The sequence below is a fragment of the Artemia sp. Qi Xiang Cuo genome, chromosome 6, assembly GCF_049724085.1.
Source record: "Artemia sp. Qi Xiang Cuo chromosome 6, ASM4972408v1, whole genome shotgun sequence".
Taxonomy (NCBI): domain Eukaryota; kingdom Metazoa; phylum Arthropoda; class Branchiopoda; order Anostraca; family Artemiidae; genus Artemia; species Artemia sp. Qi Xiang Cuo.
This window is the reverse complement of record NC_142799.1, coordinates 54,770,337-54,790,406: the sequence shown is the minus strand read 5'-3', so window position 1 is coordinate 54,790,406 and position 20,070 is coordinate 54,770,337. Positions and strand designations below refer to the sequence as shown.

General features: G+C 36.7%; 1 protein-coding gene across 1 annotated transcript; it reads left to right on the top strand.

Moving 5' to 3' along the window:
* Positions 1-19,009: 19,009 nt before the first annotated feature.
* On the top strand, positions 19,010-19,381 carry LOC148951391 (uncharacterized). Its single transcript, XM_089091083.1, has one exon. The coding sequence runs from the start codon at positions 19,010-19,012 to the stop codon at positions 19,379-19,381; it is 372 nt and encodes a 123-aa protein (XP_088947209.1).
* Positions 19,382-20,070: the final 689 nt, after the last annotated feature.

Sequence of the window (20,070 nt, the reverse complement as noted above, 5' to 3'; positions counted from 1 at the left end):
AGTAGCATTTTTTCCATACCATCCATAAAACTCAATTCCTCCTAGAATTATTTAAACTAAATAGTTACCCCCGCCCTAGAAAGTTCGGTAAAACACGATAGCCTTATTTATAGTGAAGCATTCTCGTTAAATTGACAATACGCTCCAAAATATCACTTCTGTATTATACAGTACACTATCATCCCATCTCCTCCAAATCGCAAATCCCCCCCCCCTAGTTCAACTGAATCGCTCCATGTAAGTGAACCCCTGTATAACCGAAACCCTGTACAACAAAACTCCCATGCAACTGAATCCTCGTGCTACTGAATCCCTCATACAAGAAGAAGAAGAGGAATATGGGTTGGCGCGCGCACCCTCTCCCTGGATTCGCCCCTGCCAGTAAGTGGCAAGGGGCTGGGTTGAGGAGCGTAATTTCCTATGGGACAGAGGGGAAAACTGCCTCTCTCAGACCAAATTTTCACCCAGACCTCATTTTGCCCCCCCCCCTCCAACTGAAATTTAGTTTCTTCCAAAATGTTTTCAAAACTAAGAAAAGAAACTAGAGTATTTCAATCTATCAAACGTTACTGTCAGTGATCAAACAGTCAATGAATCAAATAATACCAAAGATGAAAAGCATATTGACCCTGTCCAATAATTGTTAATTATTACATTTATCTTTTCAGTTTGGTGAGCTTCTGTTCCACTTCAATAGATCGAGTAGGTTTGATGATTTGTTCAACCATGTCCTATTCAACTAATTAACAGAAAAAACTGTTTGGTACGGGGGCGTCGTAGAATAAAATGGTATTTGCTATAGCGTCCATAGAAATGGTACCTTGGTATATACTATTGTCATTCTCAAAGACATAATTTCTATCTGGAAATCAGCTATGCTGAACAAAATGGCTGTCTCAAAAGTTTGTTTGGATGTGTTTGGGGAACTAGTGGGGGTGAAAGTGGTGTTAGTTTCCTTCCAATTACTTTCGGCTATTAAAAAGGACACAAGCCACGCCAATTTCCAATCGAATAAGCCCTTTTTGAAGTTTCTGCGACAACTCCTTCCGTACGAAGTGCCTTGGTCAAAGACCAAGCAAAAACCAAAAAATCAAAAATTACAATACATTGTGACAACATCGGTTTGCGCTGCCTTTGATTATATTAAAAAATAAACATACCCCTTACTGTTACTTCATTTGAGAAAACTTGGGCTCTGGAAATCTTAGTGGAAGATACTCAATACTTTTTTCAATATATATATATATTCGTATATATATATATATATATATATATATATATATATATATATATATATATATATATATATATATATATATATATATATATATATATATATATATATATATATATATATATATATATATATATATATATATATATATATATATATATATATATATATATATATATATATATATATATATATATATATATATATATATATATATATATATATATATATATATATATATATATATATATATATATATATATATATATATATATATATATATATATATATATATATATATATATATATATATATATATATATATATATATATATGATTTACATTTTACAGGTCAACTTACAGATTCATACTGCATGAGAGACTTGGGTGACAGATGACACTCGATAGTATTCAACGGTGTCGGTTGTGCGCTGAGGAAGGTGGAGAGGCACGGGTCGGTACTGTGCTATATGCGGGGATTGGGAAGCATGGAGGGGGCGCGACCGCCTCCGCGTACTCTCAGAGTAGCCGCGCGGCCTTGAAGGCTACGAAGTTCTTTGCTTTGTTTCAAGAAATTTATGCTTATTTTTCTGCTTCAACACAACGTTGGAATACTTTTAAAAAACGTGTAACTAAATTGAAGCTCAAGCCCCTTAGTGAAACCAGATGGGAAAATTGAATAGATACTCTCCTACCTCTTCGATATCAGTTTGATAATTTTAATGATGCATTAATGGACATTTATGAAGATCGCTTCTTAAATGCGTCAACAGGTAACAACTCGCGAGTGCAAGCTTTAGGTCTGGCAAAAAGCATTGAAAAATACGATTTTGTTGTAGGTGTAGTTTTATGACGCAGTATACTCTTTGAAACCAACATAAGAAGTAAGCAGTTACAATCCAAACAATTTGATATGACTGCTGCTAATGATCAACTAAGCAAAACTAAATTGTACTTACAAAGGTTACGTTATGACGATGGCTTTGGAAGTATTCTAGTTGACGCCAGAGGAGTGGCAGAGGAGCTAAACATTCAACCAACATTTGAAACAGAAACCCTGCCAACTCGGTTGAAAAAAGAGAAAAAAAACAGTTTGATTACAAAGCAGATGAAGAACCTTTGGTATCCCCTCAAGAACACTTCGAAGTCAATTTCCATTTTACCATTCTCGATACTACAATTTCTTCGCTGGATGAAAGATTTCAATAGTTAGACGAGATTACTTCTATGTTTGGATTTCACTACAACATATCCAAGGTAAATGCCGCACCAACAAAGTCCCTGATGGACGATAAGTCCCGATGAATTTACAACATTTCCTCTCAAACAATGAAGCTAAAGATATTTGCAATGAATTTAGCCACGAACTTTGCAATGAATTTCAAGCCATTGCTATGAGAGCAGCCAAGAACGTAAATCTAGAAGATCTCCCTAACTTCATCTTAAGCAATGGCCTTAAAGATTGTGCCCCATAATTGTCCGAGGCCTTACCGATTTTCCTGACTCTGCCTGTGTCTGTTGCTAGTGGTGAGCGTATTTTTTCAAAATTAAAATTAATCAAAACTTGTGTTCGATCTACCATGACGCAAGAAGGGCTTCAAGGACTAGCCACTCTATCAGTTGAACAAGACTTGGCAAAAGACATCGACTTGAACGAACTGGTGACTTCTTTCACAAAGATGAGATTGAGAAAAATTAAATTGTGAACTGTAGACCTTCTTTCTGTTAACTTTCCACTTTTAACTTTTCCCTATAATCTATGTAAACTTTTAGAATTAAAGTTATCTCTTCTGCAAAATTATCGGTTTTCTTTGATAAGTTTCTACTATGTACCTAATGAAATAAATACTCTGACACTAAGGGTTTATCGTATAATTACCTATCATAATTATGGTTGTACTAGCAGCCACACAGGTTATCCTTGTTAACTATTCTTTATATTGTTTGTATCTGCATTATGTAATTTGTGATTGTGTGTGTAAATTAATGTTCGTTTCGTTAAGTGCCAAAAAAAACAACAAAAAAAACATAAGAGGTGGTGATTTTGGGTAAGGGTTCAATTGAGGTGGAAAATGGAAACAAAATCTAATTTGGGGGGGGGGGGGGTAAAAATATCTTGCCTAAGATGGCAGAATAGGTTGCACCGGCCCTGCAATTGGTAAGTTGGCTACTAGTCTCTGAGATGCTTTTACAATTTACAAGTAATATTTGACTAATCTTAACGAAAAAAAGAAACTGTCAAAGCCTCTAAAAAAAGTACCAAGATCTTTACCTGTTGGATGGGATGGAAAAGAGGTTTCTTAAACCTCTTGAGGAAGCCATAAATATATGGCTATCTCATAATTTTGATTGGATGTGTTTGGGGAAACGGTGGGCGTGACAAGGGGGTTAGCTGCCCTCCAATCACTTTCAACTATTAAAAAGGGCACTAGCCCTTTCAATTTCCAATCAAATGAGCCCTTTTTGAAGTTTCTACGAGAATACTTTCTATGCAAATCTTATATGGCCCCAGGGCATAACTTACAACCCTTGCCCTGAGGGCTATGCGAGGTTTGTCATCCTCAAAGACATAATTTCCGAGCTTTTCAACTACGTTGAACAAAATGGCTATCTCAAAATTTTGATTGCATGTGTTTGGGTAAATGGTGGGCGTGGGAGGGGTGTTAGTTTTCCTCCAATCCCTTTTGACTATTAAAAAGGGCACTGGCCCTTTCAATTTCTAATTGAATGAGCCCTTTTTGAAGTTTCTCTGACAACAATCTCTATACAAACCTTATATGCCCCCAAGGAATAATTTACAAACCTTGCCCTGAGGGGCGTGGGAGGTTTATCATCCTCAAAGACATAATATCCAGAACTTTCAACTACGTTGAAAAAAATGGTTATCTCAAAATTTTGATTGGATGTTCTTGGGGAAATGGTGGGCGTAAGAGGGGGGTTATTTGCCCTCCAGTCAGTTTCGACTAGCCTATTAAAAAAAGGTATTAGTTTTTTTAATTTCGAATTGAATGAGCTCTTTTTGGAGTTTCTATGACAATATTTTCTATAAAACCCTTATGTGCCCCCAGGGCATAACTTACAACCATTACCTTGAAGGCTCTGGAGGGGGGGGGTTGTCCTCAAAGACCTGATATCCAGAATTTTCAACTACGTTGAAAAAAATGGCTATCTCAAAATTTTGATTGGATATTATTGGGGGAATGGTGGGCTTGAGAGGTGGGTTAGACGCCCTCCAATCACTTTCGACTATTAAAAAAGACACTAGCCCTTTCAATTTCCAATCAAATGAGCCCTTTTCGAAGTTTCTACGAAAACGCTTTCTATGAGAAACCTTATATGCCCCCAGGGCTTACCTTACAACCCTTGCCCTGAGGGGTTTGTCATCCTCAAAGACATAATTTCCAGAACTTTCAACTACGTTGATAAAATACATATCTCAAAATTTTAACTGGATGTGTTTGGGGAAATGGTGGGCATGAGAGGGGGGTTAGTTGCCCTCCAATCACTTTCGACTATTAAGAAGGGAACTAGCTCGTTCAATTTCCAATCAAATGAGCTTTTATTGAAGTGTCTATGACAACACTTTCTATAAAAAACCTTATATGCCCCCAGAGCATAACTTACAACCCTTGCCCTGAGGGTTCTGAGGGGGGTTATCATCCTCAAAGACCTAATTTCCAGAACTTTTAAATGCGTTGAACAAAATGGATATCTCAAAATTTTTATTGAATGTGTTTGGGGAAATGTTGGCCCAAGAGGGGGGTTAGTTGCCCTCCAATTACTTTCAACTATTAAAAAGGGCACTAGCCGTTTCAATTTCCAATCGAGTGAACCATTTTTGAAGTTTTCACGACAACACTTTCTATAAGAGCCTTAAATGTCTCCAGGGCATAACCTACAACCCTTGCCCTGAGGGCTGTAGGGGGAGTGTCATCGTCAAAGACATAATTTCCGGACCATTCCACTATGTTGAACAAAATTTCTATCTCAAAATTTTGATTGCATGTGTTTGGGGAAATGATGGGTGTGAGAGGGGGGTTATTTGCCCTCCAATCACTTTCAACTATTATAAAGGTCATTAGCCCTTTGAATTTCCAACCGAATGAGCCGTTTTTGAAGTTTCTACGAAAACAATTTCTATAAAACTCTTATATGCCCCCAGGGCAAAACGCACAACCCTTGCCCTGACTTTGTCATCCTCAAAGACATAATTTCCAGAATTTTCAACTCCGTTAAACAAAATACCTAGCTCAAAATTTTGATTGGATGTGTTTGGGGAAATGGTGGGCGTGAGAGGGGTGATAGTTGCTCTCCAATCACTTTCGACTATTAGAAAGGGCACTAGCCCTTTCAATTTTCAATCAAATGAGCTTTTGTTGAAGTTTCTACGACAACACTTTCTATAAAAACTTCATATGCCCCCAGGGCATAACTTACAACCCTTTCCCAGAGGTCTCTTAGGGAGTTATCATCATCAAAGACCTAATTTCCAAAACTTTCAACTACGTCGAACAAATTGGATATTTCAAAATTTTGATTGCATGTGTTTAGGAGAATGGTGGGCGTGGAAGGGGCGTTAGTTGCTCTCCAATTACTTTCAACTATTAAAAAGGGCAAAATTCAAAGGGCACTAGCCCTTTGAATTTCCAATCGAACCCTTTTTCAAGTTTCTACGACAACGCTTTCTCTAAAATCTTATATGCCCCAGAGTATAACTTACAATCCTTGCCCTGAGGGCTATGGGGAGGGTCATCCTCAAAGACCTAGTTTCAAGAACTTTCAACTACTTTGAACGAAAAGGCTATCTCAAAACTTTAACTGGATGTGTTTGGTGAAAAGGTGGGTGTGAGAGGGGGTGTTAGTTGCCTTATAATCACTTTTGACTATTAAAACGAGCACTAGCCATTTCAATTTCCAATCGAATGAGCCCTTTTCCAAGTTTCTACGACAGCTTCTTCATAACGAAGTGCCCTGGCAAAAAAAAAAAAAAAAAAAAAACAAACAATACATTGTGCCAAAATCATTCTGTACTTAGGCAGCGCGATTGTGCTGCCTATGAAAATGTATGTATCTGTATATTATAGAAGCAATTGAAACTGTCCTATATTTTGACATTTTTGTTGTTTTTTCATCCATTAGGGAAACGGAGGGGACCTATGGTCAAAATTTGTACATCTTTGAGAAGTCATTATAGATCCTCGCATATATTGACCGTTTATTTAGATTAAATGAAAATATAGCTCTCTCTTATTATCCCTTAATCAGAGGCAATGTTCTAGCATTGTCGATAGAAAAGAGCCATAAGGCCTCAGTGTATTATTTGTTTATAATTTTTCTTTGTTCCAGAGCCACTACATATGGAAGGAATGGGCTTAGAAATTTTGAAGGAAACTCTTTCGATTAGAAATTGAAAGTTCTAGCTCTTTTCTAAGACCCAAAAGTGATCAAAGGCAAATAAATCCCCCCCCCCTTCCACGCCCTTTTTAGCTGCCCTCCTTTCGAAGACATCCGATCAAAATTTTGAGATACTTAATTTTTCAAAATAGTCTAAAGGTCAAATAACTGTGTCTTCGGGGATTAAATGACCCCCATGGCAATAGCTGTGAGCTATACAAATTGTCTATTGTTTATATTTAGTGTTTGTTTTTGAGAAAGGGGGGCATATATGATTCCCAGTCTCTAAAAAGGTTTAGGACATTAAGCTGAAATTTTCAGGAAATGTTGAAAAGTGAGGAGGATATTAAAAAGTGACCGGAGGGCACCCAGCCCCACTCACCCTTCTTAGATGCCCCTCATAACACTGATCAAAACTTTGAAACAGCCATTTTGACAAATTAGTCAAAAGTCCATAACATATACCTCCGAGGATGCTCATCCCCCCACGAAGAAAGGATACTAAATTATACAGTTTGCCTATTGTTTATATACAATATTTATCATTGGGAAGGGGGAATTGTTTGATCCTGGGTGTGTCCTAAAAGGCTAACAGTGTTAAGGTGAAAGTTCAGGGAATATTGAGACGGATATTGAAATAATCAAAAGATATTCTTTGCGGCCAGGATATCAAAAGGGTATATCTGCAACATCTTATGAACGACCAAAGATATTAACTTGGAAGAGGCCACTACTATTACCACTACGACGATTGCAACTCCTTACGACTCCAACCACCTGCGAGTACGATCGAGACTGCTTGCGACTGTGACTACGACTAAGTGCGACTACTTACAACTGTGATTACTTACGACTTTGACTACGACTACTTTTGACTGCGACTGCAAATATTTGCAACTCCGACTACTACTGCTTGCGACTGTGACTGCAACTACTTTCAACTGTGACTACTTGCGACAGATACTGTGACTATTTGTGACTGCAAATGTACTTGTATCCACGAATGTGACTATTTGCGACTGCAATCACTTACAACTGAGACTACTTGCGACTGCGACTCAGGCTGCTTGCGTCTGAGACTATGATCACTGTCAACTACGAATGCTTGCTACCGCAACAATTTATGAATGCAACTACTTATGACTACTTGCGACTTCGGCTACTTGTGACTGCTACTGTAACTACTTGTAATTGCTACTGCGACTACTTGTGACAGAGACTCCGTGCAACTGTGACTGCTTGTGACTATGACTGCAACTACTAATGCTACTGTGACTGCAAATGTAACTGCTGCTTCTACTAATACAATTGGAACTGTTGAACTAAATCAAAAGAGTTTAAGTGCATCCTACTCGTCAAAACGGCATTGTGCATTCAGATTGTTAAAGGGTATATGTGAAATATCTCAAAAACAGCTAGGATATCAAGTTTTAACTTCCAGGGAAAGTTGAGAGGGACGTTGAACTCAATCAAAAGACATTATGTGTATCCAGGATGTAAGAATAATCTTTTTTTTCTCTCACAACTTCTAGCAAACGCTTACTTCAAAGACACAAATAAAAGAATTTAAAAAGTCATTAATAAAAAAGCTGACTGGTGCCTCAGATCAGGGTCGTATCCAGGATTTTTTAGGAGGGGGGTAATTTAAAAAAGATTTTTTTTTTTGGGGGGGGAGGTATTACAAAAAAAACACTAAAGAAACACATCAAAAATTCGTTTACATTAATTTTTGTTACGTTTTTACGAGTCCAAAATGCATTTCAGGCGGGAGTTCAAACCCCTAAGCCCCCCCTCTGTACACGGCCTTGCCTGAGATATATGTGTATTTTTATATTCTATTTCCATTCATATGTAATTAGGGGTGGATCTAGAGGAAAATCTTTGGGGGGGGGGGGGTGAATGTGACAAGGGTGCCAATGAGCAAAATCTCGTGGGGAGGGGGCAATGTGACAAAGGTGCCAATAACTGACCAAATTGACAAATTTATTCCAAGAAAAGAGGGAAAAAAGAAAAAAAACATGGAAAGAGGGCACCGAAAATTCTCGGGAGGGGTAGCCCACCCCCTGGATCCGCCAGTATATGTAATATTCTGTGCATTTTCCCTGGAGGATTATTTCGATTATATTATCCATGAATTGCTGTTGAATCCAAATCTCATTTCAAGAACCGTTCCAATCCTTAATTTCAGAATCCTTAATTCGAACAGAAAAAATTAAAAAAAAGTATTCGACAAAGAAGCTTTTCAAAAAAATTAAAGACCCATATTAAACTAAACAGGAGTATAAATAAATTCCTATAAGAGTTAAAACTTAAAACGACCATAAATTACTATAAAAGAATAAATCTAAACCCAAAACGAACCGAAATTAAAATAAATAACCATATTAAACAAAAACATAACAGACACTGATATAGATAAACAAATAAATCCTTAAACGAGTAAATATCAAATTGAGTGCTCAAGTCAAATTTAAAATGAACAAAAACTACTACAATCAGGAGTTCAGATGCTGCCTCCTTTCCTCTCTAACCCTAAACGTTTTTTACTGAAAACTAAACATAATGTAAGCACAGATAGTTTTCTATAAAACATCAATGACGCAATAAGCTTTAGAACTTTTACGGTTAGGGAAAAAAGAAGGGAGCAGCAGCCAATCTCCTGTTCTTAGTAACTTGTGTACGTTTCAAGTTTCACTTGAGCATAAAATTTAATTTTTACTTGTTTTAGGATTTATTTATTTACTTACGTTAGCATATGCTGTCTTTATGTTTGATATGATTATTTGTTTTAATTTCTGTTAGTTTTTGGTTTCACTTATTCTTTTACAGCAATTCTTGGTCGTTTTAAGTTTTAATTATTTTAGTAATTTATTTCTGTTCGCCTTAAGTTAAGTATAGCTCTTTACCTTTCTTTGAAAAACGTCTTTGTCGGAAAGTTTTTTAAAACTAATAAAAGTAAATGGATAATCTTTAGTTAAAATTAGTACATATATGAAAAACCAAGCTTTCATTCCATCAAAATTCTGAAACCCCATTGGAAACTATAAAGAATTTGAAGAGAAAATTAAGAAAAAATGTTTTTATGTACCAAAAAATCAGAATTTCAGGGGACCGTCAAATCTGAGGGGGGGGGGCAATTTTGCTGCTTTCAAATTTTTAAAATGAATATACTAAAAAAGCATATTTGAGGAGGGACAAATGCCCCCCTAAATTGGCCCCACTGGAGTACACCAATTGAAATGAATAAATGAGGATGACTCATTTATCACTCATTGAATCACTTATCTAGGTAGAATTATTTATAGGGAAGGTGAATGTAGTAGCGATATTAAAGGTAGAGTAGTCAATACACATTATGTCTTTTCCAAATAGAAAAGAGATTGGAAGAACAAAACAATTAGTCTCACAGCTAAGATCAGTATTCTAGCAGCCAATGCTGCAATGACACTTGCCAAGTCTGATTCTGGATCGTGGGCACCTTGAAGGAATAAAGTAGATGTGCTAAATGTTTTCCAGAGGAATATTTTAAAGGCCAGAGTAGACATAAAAGCTGACATTATATTTAAATTTGAATCATTTAACACAATAAACTGTTTAAATTTGAGAGTTTGACTATATAAAACTGAGTAACTTCAATGCTAGATTTGTAAATATGACTAGTATAGAGGTTTAAGCTTATCCAATCTCACTTAATCTGATGCTGAATTTTTTAACGAGTATGTTTTGCATATTCGAAAAATTTCCTTGAAAATGCTGCTTAAAAAAAATAGGGTATCGTCCGTAGATGCTCATTTTTAAGACCCCGTTCATCCTTTAAAATAGTTTTATGTAGCCGTTTGAACGATTGTATATCAAACTGTGTCAAAAATGCAGTTCGATCTCACTCTCTGGGACAACAGTCAAAGAAAAATTAAGATGGTCAGGTTACGTATTACATATGAAGGATAACATATTGCTAAAAATCGTATTGTTTAGCAATCTAGCTGTTGCAAGAATGTGCAACCCCTCATGCCCCCTCCCTCGAGATCCCCCCTGTATTTTAAAGAATACCTTTTCGGGGTGTAGGAAGTGACAAGTACCACTTTTAAGTATTTATATTAAAAAAAGACTTAAACAAAAAATAAGCCCCTTTCCTTAGATATCAAAAAATAAATCTCCCTCTAAATTTCCTGGAATTGACGCCACTACAACACACGGCTCAGGATCTGCATGATTAAAGGACCAAATGTGAATCCTTGGGTTCATCCTCTTGTTTCTCCCCCATCCCATTGCTCCGCTTTTAATCATATTAACATATAAGGTAAGAACATAAGGTGTTTGATTGTCGCAAAAGTTTAAAGGCTTTGGAAGACACCAATAATACTTGATATAATTTCTACTTTCACAAATGGTATCCAATTTCTAACATAATTCTTATTCAAGGGTTTCTGAGCTTGTTAATTACAAAGCCAAAGTTGTAATATGGAAGTCAGTATTTAAAACGTGTCACACGTATGTTTCACAAATTGTGTTTTATCTTCATCAATCTTTATCCTGCAATTGGCCTGTAGAATAATATTTATGTGACTGCAGTCCGTCCCCCTTAATGGTAGTTCTATAAATGTGTGTAAAGTTATTTTTTCTTTGAGTGATGTACGAAATATTTTTTTAATTCTCTACACACCGGATTATTATACACTCAATTTTTTTTTTTTTTCAGAATAAAACTTCTGACTGTACATCACTATTCGCTTTACGGATTGAATGTAGTTTACTTAAAGCAATGTCAATAAATTTTGGAAAAGAATCGAGGAAAACGCTCCAAGGTAACTCCAGCTGTTTCCTGTTTAACTAACATTCAAATACCTTGTTAACCTTAACCACGTACTTCAACCTGAGAAATAATCTTTAATTTTTCCCATGATCACGAGCCCACCTGAGATTATTTTCGAACATCAATTTGTCTTAATTTGAATAAGCATTAAATCCAATTTATTCGCGCTTTAATCTCCCTTCTCCGCCCCCCTTGCCTAACAAGGGACCATAAACAACTTCCTTGGCTCTGTGAGGTCTGCGGTATCTTACGGTTCGTTCGGCTCTTTTGAAAAAGAAAAGCAATTCATTAGTTTCGACAATTGGGGCATGCTGATATGATAACTTATGTCTTCTTATGTGATTTAAAAGCGTCTTAAAAATGTCATACTATAGGAAAGGGTAGATTGAAACATTAAACATTTTTGGAGACTTTTTTGATTTATTTGTAATGCCACCCCTGTCTTGTGTCCTGGCAAATGCCGAAGCATAGACAATTATTAACGGTTGTAAATCAAATTATTTATGCTTGGTCTTATGACGAAATATCCCAGCTAAGGATAATGTTTTGTATTTTAAATTGTTATTCAAGGTCGATTCAAATGTCTTTAGCTTGACCTCTCTTTATTTCTATTTTAGAATGAGTGGAGTAGTACAACGTACTTGCTGACAACAGAATCCATGGGAATGAGAATTCCCTGATGATGAATTATAGGCCGAAATGAAACCTTCAGAATCCCCTAAGCTTATGAACGTGTTAGGGCTCCCTTAGATAGGACATAGTTGCTGAAATTCTGACGTAAGCACCTAATAAACCCCAATTTAAGGGCTCTTTTTTAGTGGCATAATTTCGTCAAAATTCTGACGAGGAGGGACAAAGTTTGAGCCCTGTTTTCCCAAATAAAGTGAAAATGACTGAAAAAATAAAGATGAACCATACAGTACCATTAAGGCAAAGATACACTGAAGAAAATTGACCCGTTTCTGTGAATGTTTGAACTATGCAGGCATATCTTAGTTTTGACAAGATTTTTGAAGAACCTTATTTTCAGCTGGAGGGAGGGGTTAGGATCTAGGAGTAAGGGGAATGGGGTCTTGAGGAGACTGCACACCTGCCCCATAGCAAATTACGCCCGTGCTCTTTTTCCAAAACACGAAATTTTTGGATGAGTCTCCATATGTCTGATAAAGCTTAAAAAAAGAAACAGTCCACAGCTCAGCTTCGAATATTCAAAAGGCGTGGTGCAACTTTTCTAACAAAGCGTGCTCTAAGGATTTGTCTATTAATTTACTCCTTACACGTTTGGTTTTAAAAATATTTGTAAGATCATATTTTTTTCCAAGATGCATCATACTAACTTATTTTATTTTATAAGAGAAATCGTTGCAAAAAAGGCAAAACAAAAAAATAGTCAATTGAATGCCTAGAAAAAATCTTTGATTCGAAACAGCCGGTCAAACATCCAAAAGTCAAAACGGTTTCCATTTCCGTTTCCCCACTATCCTATAAAATTCTTATTACGTAACATACCACTTTTGATTCCCAAAGAAAATCCTTTCAAAATTGTCGAATCATGTTAGGGGTCTTCCCTCAGAATAAGAGACAATAAGCTGGAAACTCATATGCATATGGAGTCTATTTAACTTATTTAATTTATCTAATTGATCTAATCCATTTAATCTTTGCGTTCTACATTTTTCTTTCTTCTCTCTGTAAGTAACTGACTTTTTTCTCTGAATAAGTGACTCGTATGTCTTCCCCCTAGGTCAAGGAACCTTACTTACTTGTGGTCAAGGAACCTTACTGCGTTATTGTGTGTGCATTTCCTCATGAATAAATCCTATCTTGTCGCAAGAGCAAGCTTAAACATTGAAAAAAATAACCATTTTACAACATTTCCTTCGGCGATTTTTCACACCTAGAATTGTATCACAAATAAGTTTTTGCACAGCAGCCAACAATAGAAAAAATGTTGAGGAAATTATATGAATATGCCTTATAAATTTTTTCCACACTTATTAAAAAGTCAAATAAGTCACAACGACTTGTCTAGGAAACTTGCCTATCCAAGAGAACTTTTCTGGCTAGTTAACAAAAGGTTAAAATTTAACAGTACAAATGATTCCGAAGACTAACCTACCATTCTGTCATATAAACGAGGAAATAAAACAAAACATGAGTTAAGAAGTGATAAGACTTATTTTTGAACGTAATGTAACAGAAAAGACTCAAGCAAAAATCTCAATATTTCGGTTGTGCACAAGGTAATAGTCGACAGCAAACACTACTACTACTAGTACTAACAATTCACTGCAGCACAAAGCCACCTGAGGCCAACACAGCTCAGGGGTGGATCTAAAGCAAAATATTGGTAGGAGGCCAATGTGACAAGGGAACCAATGAGTAAAATCTTGGGGGAGGGGGGGGGGAATGTGACAAAGGTGCTAATAATTGACCAAATTGACATATTTATTCTTAAAAAAGGGTGAAAAAAGAAAAATAACACGGAAAGAAGGCGCCAGAAAAAATATTGGAGGGCAACCCCCCACCTCCTTGATCCGCCAGTGACACAAATACGTATGGTTCTCTTTCATCCCAGTCTATTCAACGCTTCCCTCCTTACACCATCCCAGGAAGTTCCCATTTCCTTCAAATCTTTCCTTATGACTTCCTCCCACCCCCACCGGGGACGACCTGCTTTTTGTCTAGCCCTAGACGGTTGGCCGAAAAGGACAAAGTGATCCTTCCTCTGCAGAACGTGCCCTAGCTATCTCAACCTTTCCCTTATTATAGCACTAGGCACACCTAAATCAGCAAGCATGGCTAGAAAACAGCTCAAATATCCAAAAAGTAAAATATAAAGGACAGTGAGCCAAACCTTCAAGACTAAAATGAATTGCAACAAGTAGTGCGCATTCATGCAGTTGGATATATTTTCCTTAGCTTCCCTGAAGTATTTGAATCTTTAACTTTCCAACGTTATGAAACAATTTTTACTTTCAAAAACTTGGATAAATTACAGTTTTTTAAACTTCGCGCTTAATAAAATTATTGCACCTGTAACCCAATTGAAGACTCCCCTATTCCTTTCCAAGACACATTGTCAGCTTTAATTTTATTTATCTCAATTATCTTCCAAAAATCCCTCGTCAAGACAGATTACCTCGAGGAGAGATTTTTCTCTCCTCAAGGAAGAAGTAAGATCATTATATCTTTTTATTGCTGAATTTAAATTATGTTCTATCAATTCTCCAGATTTTGTAAATGATGTTTATGTAATTAGTATCAGTGTTTGGCTGAATAATACAAAACTTACATATTAAGCTTTTATAACCCTAATGGTCAAACTACAGATGCCATGGATTTCTTCAACTATATAAATAGTTCTAATATGTTGAAAAATATCATTATTTGTGGAGACTTTAATGCCACAGCCTTTGTGGGGGAATAAACCATTAAATAAAGCTGGTAAGTTCATTGAGCGTATGACTTCAAACAATAATGAATTAGCTGTTGCTACCCCTCCAAACCTGAATACATATTTCAACCCCAAAAGTGGCAGTTTCTCAACAATTGACCTACAAATTGTGCCTTTAAATATTTTGAATAAAACTTTTATAAATAAAATTGATAGTCTATGTACTGACCACTTTGCCATAGTTTGCTCCCTAAACGAACCTGCTGAACCCCTATCACATACCTCCAAATATATCAACACTAAACCAAATTGGCCTATGTTCCAAAATAAGCTAAATGATGAAATTACAAGTTTCACCCAAAATTCATGCATTTCAAACGCAACAGTTGACACACATGCTGAAGTTTTGGCATCTTTACTAATAAATACAGCTAATCATGCTATCCCCAGAACAACACCCAGGAAAAACTTCCCTAAACATATTCCCAAAGCATGGTGGGCAAATGAGTGCCAAAATAAATGGAGAACAAAAAAGGCAGCTAGGAGAACATTCTTAAAAAAAACCATCACCTACTACATATTTAAAAAAAGTAAAAACTGAATCTAATCCAAAAAGGACCATAATAAATACTAAGTTTAACCACTGGAATAAATTTGCAAATAATTTCTCCAGAGAAGACCATGAGACAATTATACATAGAGTCATAAGTCACATCTGTGGGAAAAAGACTTCCCCCAACCCACTCCTGTATGAGCTTATACATAATAATACCCATTGTGACAATGATAATGAAAAAGCTAAGCTATTTGCCACTCTTTTTGTTTATAAGCTAACATCAAATAATTGTAGCAAAATGTCCCCAATTCCTATTAACCCAAGCTACCAGCTCCGTCGAGGAGCTTAGCATATAAGCATTCCTTTCTTTATCCATGAAGCGACTAATGTAATTAATCATATTAGGACCATGACTAGCGGCAACTATGACAATATACATCGTACATGGATAAAGAATCTCATTCATTCATAAAAACAGGAACTTCTAAATTGTTATAATCATGCTTGGGCTTCATCTATTTTTCCCAATATCTGGAAATGTTCGTCCCTCCTACCAATCCTAAAGAAAAATAAACCCAAAAATAACCCTGAGTCATAATGAGTCATAAACCCTGATGCCCATAATGATTACTCTTGTGATGGGGAAAATATTGGAGAAAACGATCTATTACCGACTCCTCTGGTTTGTTGAAAAAAATAATATGATCCCTCACGCTCAAACTGGTTTCAGGAAACACCATTCCTCAACAGATGCTTTTATGTTGTGAAGAAATGCAATAAATGAATCATTCTGAAAAAATTATCGTAGTCGCACCTTTCCGAGATTTAGTTGGAGTATACGAAGATGTGAACCACAAGACACTTTTAAATGAACTTGCTAAGATTGGACTACAATTCACGCTAGCATTCTTTGCGCACTCCTTGGTGAAATCTTAACGTTTAATTGTTTGTGTAAGCTCAGCCTCTTCGCCCAAAAAGACAATAATCAAAGTCCTTCTTCAGGGAGCAGTTCTCAGCTGCCTCCTCTTTGCCCTATATCTCTGGGACAAGAACCTCCCCCACCCAAATCTACAATATGCTGATGATCTGGTAGTATGTTCATCTGGCAACACCTTTGAGATTGCACAGTCAAAGCTGCAAAAGTCACTTTTCCAATTTGAAAAATGCTCTCACCATTCGGATTTACCCATTGCACCTACCAAGTCAAAAATAATCCAATTTCACCGAAAGCGAAATCATATTAATGCAAGACTAACTCTAAATGGAACAATTATTCCAGAAGATAATCATATTAATTATATTGGTCTTATGCTTGACCAAAAACTTAATTTCCACCTCCAGATTTCAAACACAATAAAAAAATGCTATAGAAAAACAATTATACTAAAAAGACTTCTTTCCACACACTGGGGCTGTAAGGAGAAAACCTTACTCCAGTTTTATAAATCACATATAAGACCCCATATTGACTATGGGCTCATCGTCTATGGTGCATGTGCAAAGACCCAGATGCAAAAAATTGAAACAATACAAAACGATATAATACGTCTCATGTTTGGTCTTAGGAATCCCACAAGCACCGAGTTTCTGCTCATGGAGGTGGATTAACAACAATAAGGGAGAGACGTAGCTTTCTCTTGATAAAAAATCTTACAATAATTGAATCAAATAGCTCACGCACCCTACATAATTGGTTAAGAAATCCAGCCATGTATAGAGGCATTGCAGATGAGTATGCCAATATTCAGAAGAAGTTCCCTGTACCCGCAAAGTCTATTGCACCTACTTTCCCCCAATGCCCTCCACGGCATTGGTCAATCCGCATAATAAATACTGATTTCTCAAAGTGGACTAAAGATTTAACCCCCATCACTTTTGTCTAGAAAAAATTTGCTGAACTTAATACAACTACTTATAAAAACCATTTCCAATTCTTTGTTGATCGGTCCAAAATGAATGAAAAGGTAGCAAGTGGTGCATTCCTTCCTCACCTGAATATTGTAATGGGTGAGAGACTGTATGATAATGTATCTATAATGTCTGCAGAGTTAAATGCCATAATCATGGCATTAAAACACTTATGAAAAATCAACCCTTGATTGCTAATTCAAATAATATTACAGTCTATTCTGACTCTTTGTCAAGCCTTGAGTTGCTGTCTTCAGCTCCTCAGTATAAGCTGGATTTAGACACTTATCATTGTCTTAGTATTATAGATAATTTTGCTTCAAGTGGCATAAGAACTTATCTTCAGTATATTCCTAGCCACTCTGGTATAAGTGGTAATCATCAGGTTGATGAAATAGCAAAAAATGCTATAAATATTGACCAGCCAAGTGGGAGACCAATTCCTATTAGAGATATTTACCGATGGAGACTATCAGATATTATGTTTAATAAGAAAAATCCTACTCTTTCCCCCTTTCCCAATAAGTATTTTTGTAAAATTTATCATAGAATTCGTTCTGGAACAAATGGACTAAACTTTCCTGCATTCTCGTATCAGTTTCCTAATACTAGTTCTTGTGTTTTTGAGTCCCCTCTTTGCAGGTATTGCGTTATGAATAATTAAACAATTGACCACTGGCTATTTGAATCTAACATGCTGACGTCTGCACAGCAAAATTAACATCGTAAACTGTTCAAGTGCTTCAAACATCACAAAATGTCACAGCCAAGAGCCTAGCCGACTATACCTGCACACAGAGCACAGAAATCGATATCTATCATCTTATATTTGAACTCTTTGAGTTGAAAGATCTATTGAAAGATATCTGAGAATATCTAATAAATAAGAGACAACCAGGCCAGTAGCTCTGTAGCCCACAGAGTGAAGCAAAAAGAAAAGGGCTAAATAGTATCAACTGAAAAGCCCGCCTGCTGTGAAATAGAAGAAGAAGAAGAATTTAAGCTATATTCGAGTTCCTCTAGATGTAGTCTATCAATTCATTTTATTTTGTTCTGCCTATACAATATTTTCTAACAACTGGACAAAGTACTGTAAACTACACTATTTTCTCTAGCTTGAAAATTACTTTTTCCAAACAACTAGGTACTTCAAAGTTCTGTCAGGAGTGCAAAAGGAATGCGTTTTATCACCCTTTTTATTTGTAATTTTAATGGATATGTTTTGAGAGAAGCGGCTGGCTTCATAATAACAGTCGGAAATAAATCCTCTCGGGTCTTGACTTTGCGTATTTTGTGGCACTTCTGGAAATAACAAAGCAGCGACTCCAGGAGCTCCTTAATAAAGCTAGCGTTAAAGCGGAGAAAGTGGGTCTAACCATCAACATAGAGAAGACTAAAACAATGGTAACATCAGGCTCGCCAGTTGAGCTCCTGCAGAAAAATCGTAGAGTCGAATAAGTCCCTGAATTTAAATACCTTGGAAGCTGGATCGATTACACAGGAAAAGTACAAAATGAGGTCAAGAGAAGAATTGGCATGGCAAACGCTGCTTTCAACAAACTTAAGCCAGTATGGAAATGAAAGAAATACTCGCTTGGACTAAAGCTACGACTTCTTAATAGCAACGTTTTGTCCGCGCTATTGTATGCCAGTGAGTGCTGGAAACTAGATATTGGGACAGAGAAAAGACTCACAGCTTTCGAAAATATGTGCTTGAGACGCGTGCTGAATATCGGTTGGCGTCAAAGATTCAGCAACATTAAGGTCCGCAGAAGAACTTTTCAGCCGCTTATTACTGAAGTGATTAAGAAGAAAAGATGGAGCTATCTTGGCTACGTCCTTCGGATGGAGAACTCAAGAATCCCGAACCAGGTTCAACATTGGCAGCCGCGTGGGCATCGACAGAGGGGTAGACCGAGAAACACGCTCAGACGCACGTACGATTGTGATCTACACAGTTCTCACACATCACTACAACCCCAGTGGGAGGGTGTACTTGCCACAGCGCCAATACGTAACGTTTACCGAGGCTTCGTCGATGCCCTATATGTCCCAGATGGCTCAGGAGGACCTAAGTAAGTAAGTAAGTAATATATATATATATATATATATATATATATATATAAGTAAAGAACGATGTGGGCCAATGTGTTGTTTTTTTTTCTCCATACCCTGGCACTACGTATCGAAAAAGTTGTAGTAGAAAGTTCGAAAAGGGCTCATTCGATTGGAAATTGGAGTGGCTAGTGCCCTTTTTAATAGTCGAAAGTGATTGGAGGGCAACTATCCCTCCCCCCACGCCCATCATTCCCCCAAATACCACCAATCAAAATTTTGAGATAGCCGTTTTGTTCAGCGTAGTTGATTTCCACATAGAAAATATCTTTTTTTGGAGGACACTCCCCGACAACCCTCGGGGCAAGGGTTTTAAGTTATGCCCTGGGGGCATATAAGATTTTTATAGAAGGCGTTGTCGTAGAAACTTCAAAAAAGGCTCATTCGACTGGAAATTCAAAGGGCTAGTGCATTTTTTAATAATTGAAAGTGATTGGAGGGCAACTAGCCCCCCCGCCCGCGCCCATCATTCCCCAAACACATCCAATCAAAATTTTGAGATAGCCATTTTGTCCAGCGTAGTTGTTTTCCAGATAGAAAATATGTTTATGCCCTGGGGGTATATAAGTTTTTTATTGAAGGCGTTGTCGTAAAAACTTCAAGAAAGGTTCATTCGATTTGAAATTAAAAGGGATAGTACCCTTTTATAAAAT